General features: G+C 41.7%; 2 protein-coding genes across 2 annotated transcripts; one reads left to right on the top strand and one right to left on the bottom strand.

Moving 5' to 3' along the window:
* Positions 1–1252: 1252 nt before the first annotated feature.
* On the bottom strand, positions 1253–17178 carry TADA2B (transcriptional adaptor 2B). The gene is made up of 2 exons (XM_069070228.1): positions 16639–17178; positions 1253–5802 (listed from the first exon to the last, which is right to left on the bottom strand). Exons 1-2 carry the CDS (start codon positions 17161–17163, stop codon positions 4810–4812), a joined length of 1518 nt encoding a protein of 505 aa, XP_068926329.1. The 5' UTR covers positions 17164–17178; the 3' UTR covers positions 1253–4809.
* A 446-nt stretch (positions 17179–17624) lies between these two features.
* On the top strand, positions 17625–19581 carry CFAP184 (cilia and flagella associated protein 184). Its single transcript, XM_069074048.1, has one exon. It carries the CDS (start codon positions 17669–17671, stop codon positions 19244–19246), a length of 1578 nt encoding a protein of 525 aa, XP_068930149.1. The 5' UTR covers positions 17625–17668; the 3' UTR covers positions 19247–19581.
* Positions 19582–22848: the final 3267 nt, after the last annotated feature.

Below are 22848 nucleotides of genomic sequence, written 5' to 3'. Positions count from 1 at the left end.
TCGGAGGACAGAGGTGTTTGTGGACCTGGTTGGAGGATCTTAAAGCCACGGCTCAGAGGTCTTTTAGGGAAACCAAGGAATTAAGATAATATCCGAGAGCAAGTGGTCAGATGTTATGTTTCTGACAATCCACTTCCTCTTCTGTCAGCAGGACTGACTTGGAACCCTGCCCTTTCCCTCACTTATCCCAGTCACCAAATTAGTTTAAAGAGAGTATGGGCAGCTTCCAAAAGGTGGCTGACCTCTTGGATCGATAGGTGGACAAAATGAGAAATACAATAACTCTGAAGGGGGTATGGAGTAAATATGCTTTAGCATTCAGAAACAATGGCCCTTGCCTGCCCAGAGAAGTGCCAGACCTGAAATCAGAAAGATTCAGACACTTTACTAGCTATGTGACCCTGGGTGAGTCACTTAAGCCTGTTTACCTCAGTTCCTCGTTCTGTAAAATAAGCTGGAGAAGGAAATGGCAAACTACTCCAGGATCTTTGCCAAGAAAACCCCAAATGGGGTCACAGTTAGCCATAACTAAATGACTACTCAACAAATCAGAATAAAAGTTTGATGTTAATGAGGCTAAGCAAACATCTTGACTAATGAGTACTTGAGATGGTGTATCCAAAAATTACAGGTTCTACCTAGAGAAAACTGAGGGAGGTTTTTATTTGTAGGGCCAGTGGCATATTACCAACAGTGCTATGCTTTGCACACAAAAAGGGGCCTCAGAGACTTAATGAACTGTACTGGGGCAACACTGATTATCTACAAATTATCATGAGGACCCTAGTGTTGGGCAGAACCTCTGGAGAATTTATGGAAGATTTTAGAGGCTCTAAGGAAAAGGATCTGTCCAAAAGGGGCTTAATGAATTAAGGTCTTCGAGTGAAGGCTGGATAACCACTTGCTGAAGGTGGAATGGAGTGCTATGATGTCCTTTCTATACTCAAAGTACATGGGTCAGGGATATTCTGCCTGTAATACAGGATCACAGCATTTAGAGTCAGACTAGACAAGGGCTTAGATATCAGTAGCAGTCCAACACATTCATTTTAAAAGACTAGGAAACCGAAACCCAGAAAGGTAAACTGACATATACAAGGCTTCCAACAACTCTCATTTCCATTCATACTTATTTACTAATAACTCTAACTGCCCCCACCCATGGTAATTCTGGTTACATACTTACATGCCTAACGTTCGCTTATAAAAAAAAAAAATGATAGACATTTTAATCATACGCATACTACAAATATGAAAACAAATCTTTTTAATTATATACATATTTACACTGAAAAATTAAACAATGACCTTTTCAGTTGTTTTCTATTCACAACAACCATTTGGATTTTGCATATTTGCATAATTGATGAGTTGCACAGTATGGACACTGCCAAAACATCGCACAATTCAGAAAAGTAACAAAACATGACTCACAGCCTTATCACAAATATGTTGTGTGAAACCTTCATAGGCCATCTTGGAATACTGCAGACTGGCTCAGTGAGAAGCAGTTCTTTCATTGGCTGAAGTTCTGGACTGTACCTACAGAGAATACCGAGCCTAACCAAGCGGTTTTCTAGTAACGGAAACACTTCACTGAAGGAGTAAGTTTCAGTTTGGCACTAATGTCTCAAATTTAAACAAGTGAACAAAATGCTGTTTGGGGCTGTTACCTCTTGAATGGAGCAGTGCATGTGTTACCCGAGTATACCTTCTGCAGGCATGACCCAGGACATGCAACTCTGAAAAATGCACGAAAACTGGAGACTTAAAAGGCTGGGATGGGGAAGAGGAAGGAGGAAGAGATACAAACTTGAAGATGCTCTTTCTCATTTCACAAATAAAACTTGTCTTCATTTTTATCAGGAGTTAAGACTACAATCTCACCTACATTCAAGTTCTCACACAGGTCTATGTCTAATAGCTGAGTGTGGAAGAAGCACCTTTATGGTGATGTAGTCATCTTGGCTTCAGTTTCCAAGGAAAATGTTTTTGATTACCAAAAAAAAGCCTAAAGCTTAGGAAAGATACTATCCAAAGAGGAAAAAAAATTAAATTGTACCTTCTAAATACTGGCAACTAAGTGGGGCAATTTGAAGACCATTCTTTAGCAGTAAAACTACTGATCCAAGTAATAGCTGAAGTGTGTATAAATAACTCCATTTTGAAGAACGAGCTTTAGTGGAATTCTTGTAAATAATTTTTTTACCATGAGTTGATGTAATGTTTAAGTGGATCTGAAGTAACAGCCAAGGTTAAGGATAAATATGACACTACCAGCTGGGGAGGGTTAAGGGGTAAGAGATAACCAATCCAAAGAGCTTCCCTCTTAGCTAAGTGTTAATACTTTCACATACTGTTAATTATACATTCATTATGGTGTTTTAAAACAATAGTCAAACCTATATAAATTCTTCATGCTTTCAAAAATATATACAGATGAAAAAACCTGAAGCACAAAGTTTTTCACTTGACAGCTGCCTGCCTGGATTACCCACGGAATACATATTGCTTCTCAAACTTCCTAGAAGTATGGTAGTCATCCTAAATATAAAAATCAGACTAATTTTAAAACCACATGAGTAAGCCAGTGTCTGATGCAGTTAGAACTCAGGACGGATGAATTAAAGGCACCAGAATGGCTAAGACAACAGTAAAAACTTAGCACCATCTCCCCTCTTTCTATGTTCAATAGTGGACAGCAACCAGCTTCAGTCCTTAGCATTTGGCCTGCAGGACAAATGATGGATGTGGTCCTCAGACTTGTTCCTTTTACACACCAATATAAAACTATTGCTTAGAGAAAGCATCTATATTGCCAAAGGAGAAATCATCAGCTTAAATAATATTCAAAGCTTTATCTGCCAACAATATACAATGTACCTCACAACTAAGATCATAAATAACACTTTGAAAATGTTTTATTTAATGTTGAAAATTTACTCTTCAGGAAGGGAGGAAAGAGGGAAGCCATATACACGAAAAGGAGAAGATAAAGCACCTTAGATAATTCACCTTACCTTAGAAAATGCTGAGGAATTTTTTTTCTTTCAAACAAAGCTACTCTTGAAAACCCAAGCCAATAATACCAGTATATAAACATTCTCACTTCTATTCCTTCTACAAAGTCATTATGTATGGAGAATGGGATTGGCAGGGGGGAATGGGGCACGGGAAGCTGGCAATGAAGAGGGGAGAAGATTTATTCAAGTATGAAGTAGTCAAAACTTAGTCCCATGATTTAAAACATGGGTCCTGGATATTCAAGAAAACTAAAGATTTGATAGCCCAGTCAAATTTCCAAAGTAAAGAAGTCCACAAGAAAGTCAAACTTATCAAATGGGCAGCTGGAGAGAGAAGACATTTATTTTTTATTTTGAGTGAAGAATATGGAATGAGAGACTAAATGGTGTGGGCACTACCATGAAGCTTCTAATAAGTCTAGTACACTAGAACCTGTTTCAACAGTTTTGAAAAAGCAACTCCATTTTAACTTCCTCTCTGCTAAATCTTTTATGAATCTGCTTAGCAAACATGCTGGATCCGAATTTTCTGACTTTTTAATAAGTAAAGGCTGTAGAGTTTGTAGCCCTTAGGATCTTGACAAAGTGACAATACAGTGTAATACTTTGGGGCAGGCTGGTCCAATCATATTTTCAATGAACTATAATGTACATGAGGAATAAAAGAACTGGAATGTGCGAGGAGTGGTCTTATCCTTAACTCAGATATGTACTCCCAAGTTAGATGCAAGGAGACAGTATTGAGAGCAAAACAGTAATCGTAAGTCTCTTGTAGAGGGTAATTTAGAGGGTTAGCAGAAAAAAGGAAGCCTAAAAGGGGTCTAATCCAAACTCCTTTTGCAACCTTATGTTTCAGGGGTATCTCCAAATGTACCAATGGGGGCCACAGCAATGGAGTAGGCTGAAGGCCTCATTTTTTACTGGAGAAATTCCAGCTTCTCTGGAACAGTTGTGATCTGTATACCTTAATTTGAAGGAAGAAAAAAAAAGCCTCCTAAAATCATCTTAAAGACACAGGATAAACTACAAACACCCCACTGTTTGCTGCCATCAGTCAATGACTACATTCCTTCTACTTCTCAGTCTCCAAGGCACCAATGTCCTTTGCCATCCTGGCTGCTCTATTACTTGACCGTTCCTGGGCCACTCCATCTTAGTCTATTTCCTATTTAATTCCCCATCGGTTCAGGATGCTGGCAGTGAATGTGGACCAAAGTGCTCCTTTTTAAAGTGCTTTGTGCCAGTGCTGATGTGGTGCAAGGACTGCATATGGCTGGCAGCACTGTCTGCCCATGAGAAACCAAAAAGGAAGGAGCAGCACAAGAGCACATCCTGAAATCAGGCCCTGCCCATCAGAACTCAAGTGTCAGGGCCAACAGAAAAACTAATGACAATTCTTTTAATCCATATAGTCTCTTTCTTCCCTGTGGGCAAAGATCTAAAGAGAACCCAGGAAATCATCTAAGCTCATAATATACCAAATATTTGAATGCGACTAAAAACTTAAGGGCAATACGATCATTTCCAAGTATTTACCTTTAAGACTACCTAAGAAGTGAAATCTATTTTCCCTCATGATCCACTAGAAGATTGCTACTATTGCTTCTTTAAGAGAACCATGAAGAGAGTTTGCACTTTAAAAAGGAACTCCTCAAATCATATTAAATAGGGCAACATCAGAAAAAAAAAACTAACAGCTTCTTCTCCCTCTTCCCTTCCGACTCTCGTCATTTTGGCTCACGAGCATTTGGATATCATTTCAGCTTTCCAAGTGTTCCCTCCCACTTCAGGAAGCATCCCTAGATATCCAACCACTTTCTGTGAGGAAATTTAAAATCCTTTTCTTGAGAACTTTGTCCAGATAACTAGGGAGACGACTTTTGGATGGTATGCCCTGTCGTTTCTGCAGGTGGTCTTTTATGATAATTGTTTTCACAGTCAGATAACGAGCTGGGCTCAGATTTAAAGAACTACAAAGCACCTTTTCCCTGTCAGACAAAAGCTCAAAGCCAGGGAGGTTTTCAATTGCAGCAAACTCCCCATCTTTCCCATCTTCCTTTCCTCTTTTAGAGTTGGCTATGTTCTTGTTTTCTTTCCTCTTCTCACGTTTGTGCCTGGCGGCTTCATATTCTGCCGACTCCTCCATTTTAGTGATTCCATTTCGACGATATCGCTGTAGTTCTCGAATTTTTGTTCGTAGCATTTTTTCTTTGTGAATATTTTCAAAGAAATCATCAAATTCTTTACAGGACATAAACTGGTACAAAGGCCTCAGTTTTACCCGTATCTCCTTTTCATCTTTTGTAATTTTACGTTTCATTGACTTTTCCTTATCTTTTTTATCTTTCCCTAGAAAAGCAGGCACTAAGTTATAGTCTCGAGCGATATTCTTTCGTCTCTGTCTCTCCTTGAGTTTTCTAACATACATGTCCACATGGGCTCTCTTGAGCTCTATTTCCACATCATCATCATCATAGTTCACTGAAAGTCCACTAATCAAAGTCTCGGCGTCTTGGTCATACTCAATCTCATAGTCATCCCGAAGCGGCATGTACCCTAACTGCTGCTGTTCAGCCACAGTTATATCTAAAGGAGGCAGAGGTGTAGTTAGGCTGGGAGACAAGGGTCCTCCGCTGGGGCACGTGTGGTCCGTCACCCTGTTAGGGATGGTATCTGGGATACAGGCCTTCCCAAGGTTCCCATGAATGTACATGCTCACATAGTGCTCCATCACTTCCTGAGGCGTCCGAGAAGCCCCCACGTGAGCAGCCATGTCTTCCTGTGAAAACAAGACCAAAAATTACATTCCCAATCAGGTTGTTTAGACCAGGCTTGCTCAAATCCTATTTAACATTCTACAAACATTTACAAGGAATACCCTATCATCATCACTGTTTTTCCCCAAAAGATACTCATTGTAGCTTCTCTACTGGTTCCAAATAGATAGTTTCAGAATCCTGAAACCAAGGCCCTAATCACAAAACGGAAAGAACACTGGAGCTAGAAGGGTCTTAGAAATCATCCCGTCCAATCTCCGTATTTTATAAAGGTGAAAACTGAGCCCCTGATCACAGAACCAATTAATGGCAAAGCCAGTACTAGAATCTTAGTCTCCTGACTCCCAGCTATGCTGACTCCATACCCCCACACTGTACATAAAACCTTGGTCACCTTGGCATAGTACCTGGCATAACGTAGGCTCTTAATAAATTCTTACTGACATGGTCAATGTGTTAACTAGTTCTGCTAAACTGAGTTTTTTTCCCCTTCTATTTTTAAATCTTTCTTAAAAAGTATAATTTGCCAGGCAGAGAAGTAGAGAGAGATATTCATGGAAACAAATGTGATATTAAAAAAAGGTATTTAAAAATAGTTAACTTTTTTCCAAAAATGTACACCTCAAATCCTACTGTTATCACATTTCCTACCCCAAATATAGATGTTCTTTTGGAACACCTTCATTAAAACAATGCTTTCATTTCAATAAATTTACACTAAGAAATGATTGCCTTTTTTTTTTTAAACAAAGTTTGTTTTATCTTTAAACAAAAGAAAAAAAAATTCAGGACAAAACTTTCTTTAATAGAATTTGTCTAAAAATAGGTCCAGATTTTTTAGGGGTGAATTTACACTTTTCCGAACATCTTTCTTAAGTCATGCAACCTACTGATAAGGTTCTCATCAAGAAGAAATCATAAATTTAACTGTCAATGGAAAAGAGAAGCAGGGCACAAACTATATATCCAATAAGGGCCTGGAATTCAGTTATCCTAAGCATAAAAGTAAACTGGGGGAAATAAAAACAAAACAGGAAAAAAAAACTAATCACAAAACTAGACAATAATTATGACTGAACTTTGAAGAAGGACAGACCTCATATCAGTATACCTATTTAGGTGATGGTCCTTGCCCTCCTTTGCCATCATGGCCACTACTATCTAAATTGGGCAAAACCAAACACGATTTTCCTTGGTTCTCTGTACCCAAAGACTAAGTGATATGATACACTAAGAGAGTCAGGGGACCTGGACCAACTATGCCACTTATAAGCTATGTGGCCCTTAGGGAAAGTCATTCCCCCAATCTAGGCTTCAGTTTCCTCACCAATAAAACGAGGGGATTTAATCAAGTTAGACGATCCTTAAGGTTCGTTTCAGTTCTGACATTCTATGTGCCATGTTCTCAGGGCCCTGACACTGTGTTCTATGGTCTTTCTGAGCTTTTATCTTCTCTGTGTGTGTGACCTCAGGCAATTCATTTTGCCTCTTAGATATCCCCTTTCAAGGTGACATTAGATGGCATTTAAGGCTGAATGCCTATGCTTCTTCATGCTGTGTCTATGATCCTTCCCAGCTATGACATCCTGTGTTCTAATTTTCTATGGCCTGAAGTCTTTTCCAAGTCTAACAGTATATATGATGACAAACAGATATAAGCAACAGCCAAAGTACCTTTGTGAATGTTAAGTAAGTAAAAACTGATGACTGGCAATGGACTCCACTCCACTCCCCCCCTTCCCAATTATTCTTAACTAATATAAATCACACAATTCAGAAGATTACAGCTGGAAATGAATTTAGAAATTATCTTGTCCTATGCCCCCTGGTGACAAACAAGGAAACAGAAAATGTAAAAAGTATGACAACTGCCCAGCCTACTCTAAGAAGCATTCATAAAGTATTCCAGGAGGAGCAGCTACTGACAGCCCCCCTGAAGATCCAGAGACAACCAAAAATAATCACATCAAGCAGCATTCTACTGGAAGGAATACAACGTGCAAACAGACAAGTGTGAGAGAGCGAGAGCAACAACTAAGGGGGTCAGCAAAGGCTTTCTGGGGAGCACAAATGCTAAATCTTGATGGAAATCAGGGATAAAGGTGTGGAATGAGTGTTATCACATAAAGGCATAAAAGACAACCAATACAAGAAAAAGTACAGAGGTAACAGAATGTTAAGCTCAGAGAACAGAAAATACAATAGTTTTCTTGGGCCACACAATATCTGAAGGGAAATGAACCTGGAAAGGTGGGCTGGCAAGAGACTGAACAAACAGCTTTAAATCCCAAAGTCACAGAAAAATAACAGCAAAGCTGGGCCTGGCACCCAGCTATCCCGGTTCCCAACTCCTTATAACCCACCAACAATATGTTAATTGCATAGCACTCAAAGGTAGGGACTTAGTAATAACTACATATAGTACACAATGTGAAAAGAGAAGAAGTAAGAATGTGGGATGTATACACACTCAGAAAGGCTTTTGCTGGGGATAGAGGGGAATTATGCATAAGCTTTCTATACTATTTACTGTCATTTATATAAAAAAACATATAAGTACATGTGCATTATTGTGTGCCTTCTGAACATAATTCAGGCAAAGTCATAGATCATGGACAGAAACACAATGGTTGCAGGGGTAAATGGGGCAGGATATAGATAGAGAGATAAACAGATGTGTATATGTATGTATTTTTTTCATTTAGCAATTCTATTGCTAAAGTTGGTTAAAATGAACTGAAGAACTGTAAAGGGTTACTCTCTAAATCCTCATATGCAGACATGGCATTAAAGATACTAAAAATGGTAACATTTCACCTGTGACCTCAATTATCTAGAACTTAGACAAGAACATGGAATAAAGCAAAAACAATGCACCTCAACAATCACAATGGATTGATGCACAAAGTCAATGCACAGAAGCACTTCAAGAGAGAGGACCACAACATTACTGCATTGCCTACAATAAGACGACTGCCATATAAAGATGACTTGAGATAGTGAGAAAAAGCTCAGGCTGTAAGCAGAAAGAGAAATGTGTAATATTTTGGAAAGATTCCATTCAAGATGGTTGAAGATTGGGTACTAAAAGATGATGGGGGCAACCTTGAGTTTCTACAGGTCATGGGCCTACCCAGGCTGGAAAGATTTTAAGTACAGACTCAGGGACTATCTGTGTATGCTGTCTGACATCCAAGGACCATGGGTTAGGAGAGGCTTATCATCAGAAAATTGCCCATCAAGGAACAAAACTCCAAATGTGACTAAACCATTTCCTTATTAAAGAATTTTTCTTCAATTTCTGTTATTAGGCTTTGTGAGTTTTTCATGAACCCAAACATTTCCAAACAAAAAGTGTTGTTTTTTGGTTTCGTTTTTTTTAGTATATGCAGGCTGTCCTTAAGAGCAGTATGCTCTAGATCATTTTATTCGCTTGGCTATCAGTAACATTTTCCTTGAATAAAATGTTTTGAGTATGTTTTTTTTGGAGCACAAGAATAAAAGAAGGCTATTACTCTATCAGTCTATAAACAGGATTCCTGTAATGATGTGGGGAGGAAAGCTTGGTTGAGACAACAGACCTCTCTAAAGTCTCTTCTAACACTGGGTTCTATGTCATCAGGCACTGCCTGTCATCTATGGCCATCAATGAAGACATGAAAAAGTTGTGAAATGATTAATTTAATGATGGAGTTTTCCCATACTGATGAAAGTATGTCTTTTAAAGTACTGAAGCACTTTAAGAGATAAAGAAAGCTATGAGTTATTAGTAGTTCCAATCATTTATTTTCTAGTGATGATGGATAGAGTAGTTACATCCAAGCAAATCTCTTTAAAAGCCAACAATTTTATGTAAAAGACAACAGTGCTTTTTTTTAGTCCCCAAAGGGTCCAACCTTCCTGAAGGTTTCTGAAATTGGAAGCATTATGCTATAGGAAACATGAATTAAAGCAAAGGTGATTATGTTTTAACTGACTCCACCCTAAAAGATCTAAAGACCTACACTCTCCTACATCACAGATGAGGGTAGTTAACAGTCAGCAACCATACAGCTACCCAGCAGCATCATTCAGACATTAATTATGAGCTTGGATAAGACCTATAGTCAAGGGCCTTTGTTCTTTATTCTCTATTTTGACTCTCTTTGAGGGGACTCCACGGAGCAATAATTTCCAATTGATATATGGTTGGAAAAAATAAGTCACAGTAGCAAAGAAACTAAAGACTCTTAGAATCCTGTCCTGCTGTTTCAACTAAGTCAAATAATTCCATGAGGAATTGTTCAGCTAGAACTAAAAAAAAAATGATCTGTGTTTTAGTTGATTGGCCATATGAAGCTTTAAGTTTGTCTGCTTTCTTGACAAGGAAGAAGACTTCTACAAGTGCTATTTGCAAATTATCTTTTACACTACATTTGTCACCTAGGTTACCAGTATATCTTCAGCAGTATTATGCAAGATTATAGGACTGAGAAATAATAAGTCATAACTGAACATCTTTCCATTAAATCAAAAGTAAAGTCAAATATGAAAGTAGCTACTATCTACTCTAAAACATACACCATCTCTGAAACTGAAACTCCACTAGCTTTGCACAATTCCTAACTTAATCTTGGTTTTTTAATAATAAAGACAGATTTAAATGAGACCAAGAGAAGAAAAGTGTGAGTGGGTTTGACTTCCTATATGAACCTGGCACAATCTCCACTCATAATTTAATCCTTGATGCTGTCCAACTTCAATGCCTGTCAAAATATATGCACTGAAAAAATAGAAGTTTTCCTTGTGAATTCTATGTATTTATTCTATGACCCACATATCCTTCCTTCCAGGATAAGCATGGTTTTTAAAGAGAATTTACTGCTTGTGAAAGCATATTAAAAACCTCCTGTTTAGTTTCTCAAGAAATATTATATTTTCCTGTAAAGCCTTTTCCATTATCCTTTAAAAAGTCAGTAATACCTAAAGACAGATAAAATGTGGTATGGTTCATATCACTGCCTCCCCATCCACCTAAAATGATTGAATTAAGACCTCACCTTCTCCAAAGAAGGCATAGAACTTCATCAGAACTGGTCAATGGAAAAGAGGTCCCTTTGTTTAACTCCAGAAATGAGGGTAGTATCCCAGGATGGAACAGAATTAACAATTTTGGAATGTAAACCCAAACTATATTTTTACATAGTGATCTTTTCCTGCTTTAAGATTCCTATAAATGTTACATGAAATTCTAATTCTCTTTGTCTCAGTTAGAAATAGCTTGGATATTAGACCAAATTGTTTCTGGTAGTTGTTTATAGTCATTTTTAGTAGTGTCTGGCTCTTCATTACTTCCCCTTTTTTTTTTGAGGGGAGGGTTCTTAGCAAATAGAGTTAAGTGACTTGCCCAGTGACTTACAACGTAAGTATATGATGCCAGATTTTAATACATGTCTTCCTGACTCCAGGGCTGGCACTCACTCTATCCATTGTACCACTTAGCTGCCCCAGTGTCTGGTAAACTTGAGTCTAAAAATATTGAGTACAGGGGGCGGCCAGGTAGCACAGCGAGTAAGAGCACTGGCCCCAGCGTCGGGATGACCTGGGGATCAAATCCGGGCTCAGATACTTAGCACCACACCCAAATATAACTGGCCGTGTAACCTTGAGCAAGTTACTTAACCCCAATTGCTTTAAAAAAAATATTGAGTACAGTATTGGTAATATTTTTCTTTAACATGTTTCATAGGGCAGAGTATTTCCTGACCCTGTGGCATGGGTATATGTGTATATTTATTACCAAGCAAAGCCAAGACTTCTACATTTCTCCCTAAATATCCTACAAACTACCATGGATGCTATGTAACTTAACTGCATAGATCAATCACGTTCAAACAATCTTTTACAAAATGATAAGCTATAGTGTTAATTTCTTTGCTACTCTATGAAAAATTATCTTAGTCTTTGAATAACCTGAAGTTTTTAGTAAAGCTACCAACATCTCTAGCTTATGTACAATTCTGCTCTCCTAAACCGATAACAATAACATTCTGTTTTAGATGTATTTATTCCATTTCTTTCCTCTATAGTGGTTATGTACTGTGCAAAGTCAAGAGAGACGTGACTCTCTAGAGTTTATGATCCAAATTGCTTGTGAAATCTAACATATAAAGTCAAACTAAGAGAGGGAATGCTAAATTAAAGAAGTTCTGGAAATTCTTTTTTCTTTCTGTAAAGGGATTTGGTAATTGGACAGAAACTAAAGATGAAATCTTCAAGAGAATGTTGAAAGGAGAAATGGGAACTGATCAGGAAAAAGAGCAAAGACTAAACTAAGCAGAAAAGAAACAAGGCACACTGAAACAAAATAACTAGAAACTAAAAGGGAAAAAAACAGAAGCAGATTCAAGATTAGAATGAAAATATAAAACAAAGGATAAGTTTTCACATGAGGTAGGAGGTAGAAAAAAAAGTCAGCTTAGTAATGTTTGGAAACACTGTGATGTTTTTTGAACAGAAAAAAGAATACAATATTGGCAGAAGTCTTTACAGAAATGGGAGGGAAAACAAAAATCCCAACCTAGAGACTACGTAACAGTCTTACAAGCACCGATGAGAGGGCCAAACTATCTTTATTCCTCAGCAGCCTCCAACCCCAAAGGGAGAGGCCTTTAGCTTCTACCTGTTGCAGAGTTTCATCTTCTTCACCTCAAACATTCACACACTGACCTCCAAGGGTATCAACATACTAGTGTTGCTAAATTAAAGTTGTACTTTGGAAGTAGTAAGGCATGATGGAAAGTGCAGGGATTTTAGATTCAGAGAATGTGGGTTTGAATCACAGATCTGCTACTTATTACCCTTGTGATCTTACAGAGTAAATCATTTCCCCTTCCTCAGCCTTAGTGTCTTCATATGTAAAACAAAAGGGTCAGACTAGATGGCCTCAAAAGGTTTTTTGGGTTTTCCCCTCAAGTCTAACCTTCTATGATCTACACTAGATCATCCTTCTGTCCTCACAGGCTGGTGAGCCCCCTATCAATTCCCTCTCCAATTCATACATTGTAAAAGCTGTCAAAAGCATCTTCCTCATATAACAGTGAATATATCCTTTTAGAAACCTTTCATGGCTCTGCACTTCCTACTAAGTAATATTCAAGGTCCTCTACAACCTAGCTCCCACCTCACACTACTTCCCATTCCACCTGAATGTTACTTTCCTTAAATCACATCCTTCCAATGCCTGAAATAGATCCTGCATTTCCCATCTTAACTGGGCTTCCTCCCTTCCCTTTGAAGCACCATCTCCTCCAATAACCTCCCTACCCCCAAAACCTAGTTCTCTTTACATTTATCTCAGAACACTTTAAACTGTTCCTTTATTGCAATCTACTTTAAACTACACCTATATGTCCTATTATCCAACTGGGATCACAAACTTAAAAGGTAAAGATTTTCATCTCGGAACCTTCCCAAACACTTGCACATAATGGTATTTTAACCTCAAAAACCCAAAACATGTACTTGTTGAATTGTACTTAATGATTTTGTAAAATATGGCCAGAGCTTGACCACACCTGCCAGTCTTATGCTACCTCACTTCTGGCTACCAGAAAAAGTACTAAGCAGCATGTGACAAAAATAAGTATTGGGGTTTTTGTTACTGTTTTGAATCAAATGAAAGGCTAGAATGAAGTTTGGCATCAATTATAAAACATGCTCCTTTGGGACAAGGACTCTTTCAATTTTGTCTATCACCAAAGCTGGGAACTAGAGCTCGGAACATAGGAGGTGCTTAGTAATGTTGAAAGATTGTGTGGAGGGGAGGCTGGGTGGCGCAGTGAATAGAGCACTGGCCCTGGAGTCAGGAGGATCTGAGTTCAAATCCAGCCTTGGACACTTAACACAAAACCTAGCAGTGTGACCTTGGGCAAGTTACTTAACCCCAATTGCCCTCCAAAAAAAAGAAAAAAAAAGATTGTGTGGACTATTAACCTTTGTGTGAAGTAACCCAATGTGAAGCAAAAAGAACTTTGGAGAATGCCACAAGTACCAAAAAGGTTTTAACTTACATGCTCAATATAAAAGGAATTTCTGAATCAATGCAACCTAAGAGGAGCCAAATGTGAATGGAGAAGGGCAAAATGATTCCTGGAGGCAGAAGCCCAAATAAATAGTCTGACAGAGCCTAACTAAAACCTGCAGCCCTACAGGTATACCTTCTATTATGTTGCCTGGACTAGCAAAGTTTCAGAAAAATGTTAGTAATACAGTATATAATCAAAAGCCCGTTTGTAGCCTAGCAGAAACCCATGGTAATATTATTATTCAACAGATTGTGCCTTAGATACAAATCAGATGGTCACTGATAATCAGGATGCTTTGACCACTGATGGCATTTATAATATTGTTCCTATGAAACACGGACGTGATTTTAGCAGCAAGAGATGTTATATGGGGTATACCTGTAGCTGAACTTAAGCCCTTGTGTGCTCCCACCCATGACCAAAACCTGGCTAACATTATGACTAACAGAATTTGCACAGGGAGCTACACTTCAGATTTGAATCATTCATACTTACAGAAGCAGAAATAACAAACTGGCACAACCCTTCATCTTGCTGAGGGAATTCTGCTGAGAATCATAAGTAGGTCTTTTGGAGGAGGCCTTACCAATTAAGGGCCTACTTGTATGTAAACTGAAAAGAACGACACTTGTTATTAAACCAAGATTTTCTCAAGTATCCCTAATTATAACTTTCTGATAAATATAAAAAGGTGATTCTCATATATATTCTCTTCTGACAAATTATTTTAAAGGAACTTTTTGACACTGAGAACTGAAGGACCATTCTTGAGTCAATAATTTCCTAAATCAAGAAATATGCAACTAAATTAAAAGGCTTAGAATTTGTCAACACTTTATTGCTACCACTTAGCACAAGGCTAAGCAGTTAACAAATATTTACTCCACAGAGTTGAGGCATTTCTCCACTGCGATCTATGATCTGAAAATGTATCCTACTCTCATTTCTGTCACAGGCCATGCCAGCCTCCATGGAAAGTGATGATCTGAAGATAAAGATAACAGATTTCAGGAGTATTCTGAAATAATGCAAAGTGTTTTATGAGTAAGAGTCTCTCAGTTCAAATTTTCTGTTGACTAGATCCAAAGTGCCCAAGAAGTAACTGGCTCTCTGTCCCTGGAGGTGTTCAATAACAAAAAGACGCTAGATAATGATTTTGTCAGGGTAGAGAAGACAATTGCTTCAGGGGGTTAGTTTAGCCCAGAAGACCTCCAAAGTCCTTTTTCTCTTTTAAAATCCTCCTATTCCTATGAACATGGTTTGCTTCATTAAACAAGAAAGAGTGAATTTACTGGTGAAAAATACACTCTGTTAAATTATCTGGCTGAATATCGTTTCTTTTTGTAGTAATGCAGAATATGGGACTTATCAAGGCAAATGAATATTCTGCCTAGCCAACTCAGTTTCCACTGTGCCCTCTGATAGCATTCAATCCCTCCTGCCTCTCAGGAAGAAAATAAGAATATGGTAGGACTGAAAAAACACTGGATTTTGGAGTCAGAGGGATCTGAGTTTGAGCTTGGGCTCTGCCACTTATTACCTGTATGGCCTTAAACACCTCATTTCTCTTCTAGAGGCCACATTTGAAAGAGGTGGACTTGCCTAAAGAAAATGATTTCTAAGGTCCCTTTTAACTCCAAGGGAAAAAATTCTAGGAGAAGATACAATAATATGTATCTTCAAGTATATAAAAGATTGTGGCATGAGAGAGTGAAAAGAGAAAACTAGGAGCAGTTGGGCAAAAGTCATAGAAGATCTTCATTTAATATAATGGAAACACTTCTCCACAATCAACCTGTTGGGTAAAGCGAGCTGCCATAGGAGGGAGGGAGTTTTTCAACACCAGGGTTCTTCCCACAGGGGCTTCAGGACCAGGATATTCTGTCACAGATTCTTGTTCAGGACAAGTAGACTAGATGACCTCTGGGGTCCTGCCAACTCAAATGCTGGTAGCATGGGAGGTCAAGAAGATGAAAAGGAGATAGAAGTTAGGGTAAAAGGTCCTAGGAAGACAGAATGCAAAGGTCCTGAAGAGGAAGGGGGATGGGAAAGTCCTGGGGAGGTGAGAAGATGAAAAAGGGGAAGGATAAGCAAGTCCTGGGGAGGGAGAAGATCCTATGGAAAGGGAGGGGATGGGAAGGTACTAGGAAGGGGGAGGAGAATGAGGTGCTAGGAAGTGGGGAGAGAATGAAAAGATCCTGGAGGAAGAGGAGGGATGGGGAGGAATGGGAAGGTCCTGAAAAGGGATGAGAAGGTCCTGAAGAGAGAGATGGGGATGAGAAGGTCCTAGGAAGGGGAAGTGAGGGAGAAGGATGAGAATGAGAAGGTCCTGGGGAGAGGGAGATATAGGAAAGAGAATAACAAGGTGCAGGTGTGGAAGAGAGAGAGATAAAATGCAGGGGGGTGAGTGGTGTGAAGGTGCTGAGGTGGGGGGGGGGGGAGGGGGGGAGGAGGGAAGGACCCCAGAAGGAGCCTCTGGGTGCTCTGAACCCACTATGGCTGTGTTTTATCCAGGTCGGGAGGGGGGGGGGGGGCGGAAGGGGGGGGGGGAAGGGCTGAGAGGATGACAGGGTAGGGGAGGAGGGACGCAGGGATGACAGAGTGCGGGAGGGACACGGGAGTGACAGGGTGCGGAGGGGAAGGACTCAGGGATGACGGGGGAGAGGGACGCGGGAGTGACAGGGTGCGGGGGGGAAGGACGTGGGGGTGACAGGGTGCGGGAGGGTGCGGGGGGAGGAAGGCTGGGCCCCTGCCCCGGGCCGCGGCGCTCACCCAATTGCCGAAGCCGAACTGCTCGATGGCATCGAGCAGGAGCTGCTCCTCCCGGCTGGTCCAGCCGCCCTCGGCCTCGGGCCCCCACAGCGTGAAGCGGCCGCCGTCCACCAGCTGATAGCCGTGCCAGCGCCGGTGGTGGCCGATCTCGGCGCCGGCCGAGAAGCACTCAGGGCACAGCTCGATGTCCTGGCACTCGGTGCAGCGGAAGCGCAGCGGGCTCACCTCGGCCAGACAGTACACACAGTACTTCTTCCCCAGCTCCGCCATCTTCCCCCGCTCGCCCGCGACGGTCCCGCCGACGCCGCCGACCGAGACGCCGCCACTTGCCCCGGCGGACGAGGGCGGGTACGATGAACAGCCGCCGCCGCCGCCGCCGCCGCCGCCCGCCGCGGCTGCCGGAGCCGCCACCGCTGCTGCTACAGCCAAGGCCCAGGAGCCGCCGGAGCCAGCCAGCCGAATGTCTCGTCTCAGTACGCAGGCGCCATCCGACCCCGTCAGGCCGCCGTCTTCCCTCCTCCGCATCGCGCAGGCGCTTAGCACCAATCACCGTCCGGCGCAAGCGTGAAACCCTTTAACTATCTCCTCCCGCCCCCGGTCCCTCTTGAGGAAAGACAGTTCTGGTGTCAGCGTCTGCGCATTCCCTTTTCCCTCCTCCTCCCCCCCCCCCCCCCGACCACTTTCCCGACTTTTTTCTTCCCTGCGCCTGCGTCCTTCTCCTGGTCGCTCCCAAAACCCCAGCAAGGGAGCAGGGAGGGGGTGAAGTGAGGGCCGACTACGCTTCTTTTGTCACGCCCCGCCCCGCCCCTCCGTCCCCGCCCCCGCCCAGTTGGCCCTCCCTCTCGCTCCCGCGCCTTCGTGGCCTCCCATTGGTGGGCGAAGGAAGAGAAAAGCCAATCGCCTTCGTTGTCACCAGTGCCTCTGGTTGCCCCGGGAAACCAAACGGAAGAGAAGAAGCCGGCCCCGGACTCCTTTCCCCTGTCCTGAGTTCGGTGTGTGAGAAAGCGGGGTGCGGACGAAGGAGGAAGGGATGGATTTGCCCGAGGGGGCCCAGGCTCCTTTAGAAACTGCGGAGCAAAAGAGCGCCGAGGTGCCCGATGTCTCCGAGGCAGGGAACCCGGACAGCGTGGGGCCAGAGGAAATGGCTTCGACGGCCGAGCCGTCGGAGGGCGCAGAGCGCGGCGAGCCCGTGGAAATTGAGCCGGGAAGCATGGAGGAGGCGGAGGAGGCCGGGCAAGCCGAGGAGGCCGAGGGAGAGGCCGAGGAGAATGAGGGAGAGGCCGAGGAGGACGAGGGAGAGGCGGAGGAGGACGAGGGAGAGGCGGAGGAGGATGAAGGGGAGGCGGCGGTGGAGGAGAGACTGTCGACCTTCTCCAACGCCGGGGAGACCAGCGTGGGCGGGGTCCCAGAGTCAATCGAAGGCCAAGAGGAGGACTGGATCCCGGAAGAGAAGAAGCGGGCCCTGAGAGAGGACCGAGAGAGCGACGAGTCACTGGAGTCACAGGAGGGGGATGAGGACTTCTTCGAGCAGCAGCAGGAGGAGGAGGAAGAGGAGGAGGCCGAGGAGGCCCTCGACGAGAAGGAGCTGAAGCTCCAGGAACAGCAGCTGCGCAGCGAGCTCTTGGACCAGTATCACGCGCTGCTGGCGGAGCGCAACCGCATCCAACAGTACAACATGCACCTGCAGCACAAGATCTCCCAGGCCCTGCGCAAGAAGAAGAGCGCCGAGCCCGGCGTGGAGGTGGCGGAGAAGTCGCCGTCGGAGCAGGACACCCCCGAGAAGGAGCAGGCCTACCAACGCTACCTGAGCTCCCTGGAGGAGCTGAAGAAGCAGCACAGCGAAGACGTGGAGTGGTACCAGCGCGAGCTGGAGCAGTTGCGGCAGCACTGCCAGGAGAAGCTGGGCCAAGTGGAGAAGGAGTGGAAGGCCTTCCAGGCCCTCAAGAAGCAGGTGATGCTGCAGGCCATGGGCAGCTGCATGGCGGGCGGCAAGCAGGTTGCCCAGCGTGAGGTGGAGCAGATCCAGGCCAACGAGGACCGCAAGGAGAAGGAGATGAGCACCGTGCGCCTGGAGAACGTCCAGCTGAAGCAGTGCCTGACTAACCTGGAGGCCAGGATGAAGGCACAGGAGGCGATGACGGAGGGGCTGCACCTCATCGACTTTGAGCAGCTCAAGATAGAGAACCAGACCTTCAACGAGAAGGTGGAGGAACGCAACGAGGAGGTGCTCAAGCTACACTACAAAGTCACCAGCAATGTCCAAATAATCACCCACGTGAAGGAGAAATTACAGTTCGTGGAAGTGGGGAATTTGCGCCTCAAGTCAGAGCTTATGGATATTGATGCTCAGGTGGCCCAGAAGAGGGACATCTTGACCAAGACTAAGAAGGCCAGAGACAGCCTTCGAGTGGATAACGTCAAGTTGCATCAGAAGTGTGGACTTCTGGGCAAAGAGATGCTCCTTCGGGACCTGGAGGAAAAGGTTGACCAAACCGAGTTGCTTAGCCAGCGGCTAGAAACACTTAAGCGCCAGCATGCTGGGCTGACACTTTCTTGCAAAGGACTCAAACAGAAAATAAAGGAATCCAAAGCATTCCTGCCATCCTGAACATCAGAAACAACTGATGTGAATCTTCAGGAAAACCTTTTCAGTTTTCATAAGGAACTTAACCTTTAATGGACTTTTCAATGGGTGCCATTTTTAAAAGGCATGTGGTAGAGAAAAAAAAAAACTATATATTGAAATATGTAGCTTACAAATGTTAAGACTAGTGCTGGACACTAAGCTGAGACAACTTATTTTAAATGGGTTGAACATCTTATGAATTTAAAACAGGGTCAAAGAAGCCAAGTACTGTGGTTGACTAAAAATTCTCTCTTGGCTGCAGTGTAGAAATAAAGGACAAGCACCCATTTAGTTCTGAACCATTCCACCATTCCAAATCAGCAGCCACTACAGAATTTTCATTTCACTTTGAGGAAGTTCAGAGAGGACCAGAAGCATGTCCTGTGAAGGGGGGTGGGGGGGGTAGAACAATAGAGAAAACTAACTATATTCCCATGCATAAATTAAATTATTAAATTTTTTTCTAAAATTTTTGAGTTATTTACTCAACTAAGCCCTTTAAGTAACTATTCACAAATATTTATTTTAGATTTACCATTCATTTAACTAGTCTATAAAATGTAGTTTACAGACATACACACACACAAAAAAAAAACCAGGAAAATTAGTTTATTTTTCCCAGATATAGTTTTTCTTCTTGGCCAGCACTACTTCTCTAACCGATACTGGCATTAGTCTCAGCATTAAATTAGGGCTCTTTTTCCTGATTGTCTCAGATTCTCTTAAAAAAAAGTTATTGGTCTCTCAAACTGCTTGATCAAGGAGGTTTTTTTTACAGAGGAAAAGATGGGCAAGAAGAGGTATAGTTTAATGGATCAATATATTCTGCATTATGTAAAACCTTCTGTATCTTGTCCAAAAATGTGTAAAGGGCAAAAAAAAAAAAAACTTTTTTAAAGATTCTCAAATCTTGACAGCAGAAGCCAAAGGTTACACCAAAATCTTTCTTACTTTTAAAAACTCTGTTCTCTATATTACATTATCATATGCATGTTTTAAGCAATCTAGAATCCATGAGATTGAATTTAGTTTTAATATTAAGACTTGATTATGCTGGGACACTGACTTTTGGTCTTAGACCTCTGTGGAAGGAACTGGAGATGTCATGGGATGGGCTTCCCACTCACAACCATGTCAAATGGATTATTCAAAATAGAGGTTTGGAAAAAAAGTTAGACTTTTTTGGTCTTGCAATTTTTAACATTCCTTTTTTATAGTATCAGAAGCACCTTCTTGATAGTATTACTTTCTTACATTCTATTTGGAGTCAATAAAGATGAATTGAAATGTTTAATGACTTTTCATCCATACCTTAAAAACATTTTGTAATTGTGCCATTTATGAACTTTCTTCATTTTACTAATACAAAGCCAATGGTTCATTTCATTGGTAGCTTACTTTCTACTGCCTCCTACCCCCAGTCCTGCTTTCTTCTTCCCTGGTTCATCTAGACCTGAAAAGTGAAAGCCTTTCATGAAAACCATTCATTTGCAAACGTTTTTCTTTTTGCCTCAAGGTATCAAGATGCAAGTGAATTGGCACACAGTACTGAAGACTAGAAAGTGAAACTTAGAATTAATACCAAGAGTGACCTCTGCAGCAGCTGGTACATGGTAATAAGGCTCCATCTATGGAGAAAATGCACAAGCATGAGAACATGTGTTTTAAGGTGATTTTTAATTTAACAGTTGCACTTAGCTATCAGAAAGAGCAATGTAGTAGATAGAGCATTGGGCCAGGTCAGAAAACTTGGATTAAATTTCAATCCTAACTCTACAAAAGTGTGATTTTGGGATGGTCACCTCATCTCTTTGAATCCCTCTGATTGACATCTACAAAATGGGGAGCAAACTCTTTGACCTCAGTCAGTTAATAAGGATTTATTGAACTCTTACTGTGTGCCAAGCACTGTGTGGTAAGTGCTGGGAATACAAAAGAGCAAAAACATTTTTTTTTATTTTTTGTTTTTTTGGAGGGGGATTTGGGGTTGTGACTTCCCCAAGGTCACAAGGCTAGTTTTTTGTGTTAAGTGTCTGAGGCCGAATTTCAACTCAGGTCCTCTTGACTCCAGGGAGCTGTATTCACTGCACCACCTAGCCACCCCCAACAGTTTTTGTTTCAAGCAGCTCATATTCTAATGGGGGAAAGAAATCCCAGTGTGTGCAGAAAAAAAAAAAAATAGCGGATGAATTGGAGGTAACCTCAGAAGAAAACACTGGGTAGGGAAAGGGGTAGGGGAAGGGTGAAAGGTCAGTGCCTCATGCATAAGGAGGGATGTGAAGGAACCCAGGAGATGGGCAAGTTGGGAATGGAAGACAGCCAGTGAAAAAGTCACAAGGATTATAGCTGATGGCTGCATTTAATAAATGAGGTCCAGGGAGTTTGTGGCTTGTCAAAAGTCACATAGGTTTAAAGTATCAGAGGCAAGATTCTCTCAGGAGGTGATTGTCAGGTAAGATAATGAATGTGAAAACTCTTAATGGTAAAGAATTGTATACATATACACAATAATAAACTTTTATATATACATAATAAGCAATAATAAACACATTTTACTCCATCCCCCCTTGTTAACAGTGACCCCCATATTAGAGACTGCTGGAAGGTAAAAGAGCTGGTAGTTAAGCAAGGTAACAGAGGTATCTAATGAATCTGGCAAGGTGCCAAAGCCCAGATCTTCAAAGTGTTTATTAGGTATCTTGACCAGGATATTATGCAGAGAATCAATGTCGCTCATGCAAGAAGGAAGCTTAAGATTTATAAATGGACATAAGGTTGTCATATAAAATTCTGTGATAAACTACAGTTTATGTACTGTTATGATAGAGAACTAGAAGTGAAAAATACACTATACATTATTATTAGCCTGTAAGTAGGGCTTTGACAGCACTGATCAAGGGCATGAGTGAACCCAGTGTCTAGGCAGAAAAGGGGTATGAAAAAAGAAAACACTGACTTCAGTTGAAAATAAAACAAAAACACTAATGCATTAGAGATATTAAGAGGCAAAAAAGGACCATTTCAACTGTCTATAGTCATTTGATTTACCAAGCTTGTTCAACAGTCACAAGTGCTGCTGGTGTGGGATTTCTCTGTTCCGATTTTTAAAAGTTCATTTACCTTACCCTGGTTTTAGTATTTTAACATTTAAATTCCATTCGGTAATATACTGACACAGATGTTTGATGAAAGATATATTTCTAAGGGCCTGGGAGGAGAGATGGTGAAAGTACCTGAAGTCAAGGGCATGGTGCTGAAGTCTGGAAAGTTAGGAAGAAGAATGAAGACAAGACTAGCCTGAGTCTCTCCTAAAAGAAGGAGGCCCCAGAAAGAACTCACCAAGAGAGAGAACTGGCTCAGCAGAGGGATGTTCCAGGCTAAGAAGGCTGTAGAGAGAATGATGAATGTTTCAGGGTAGAACTGCAGATGAGGCATGGTATTGAAATCCAGAAAGTCAGAAGCACAGCCAGGAGGGCAAGCATGGAGAGACATATAGGAATTGATGCAGAGTGAAATAAGGAAAGCTAGTAAAAATATATAACACTATAAATGGCAACAACCAAAATCAACAACACTTTAATAAG

This window comes from Petaurus breviceps, unplaced genomic scaffold (assembly GCF_028583685.1).
Source record: "Petaurus breviceps papuanus isolate PSGF00001 unplaced genomic scaffold, PetGlider_PUasm1.0 140, whole genome shotgun sequence".
Taxonomy (NCBI): domain Eukaryota; kingdom Metazoa; phylum Chordata; class Mammalia; order Diprotodontia; family Petauridae; genus Petaurus; species Petaurus breviceps.
Note: the sequence above shows the minus strand (reverse complement) of the source record. Positions and strands in the feature narration are given on the sequence as shown.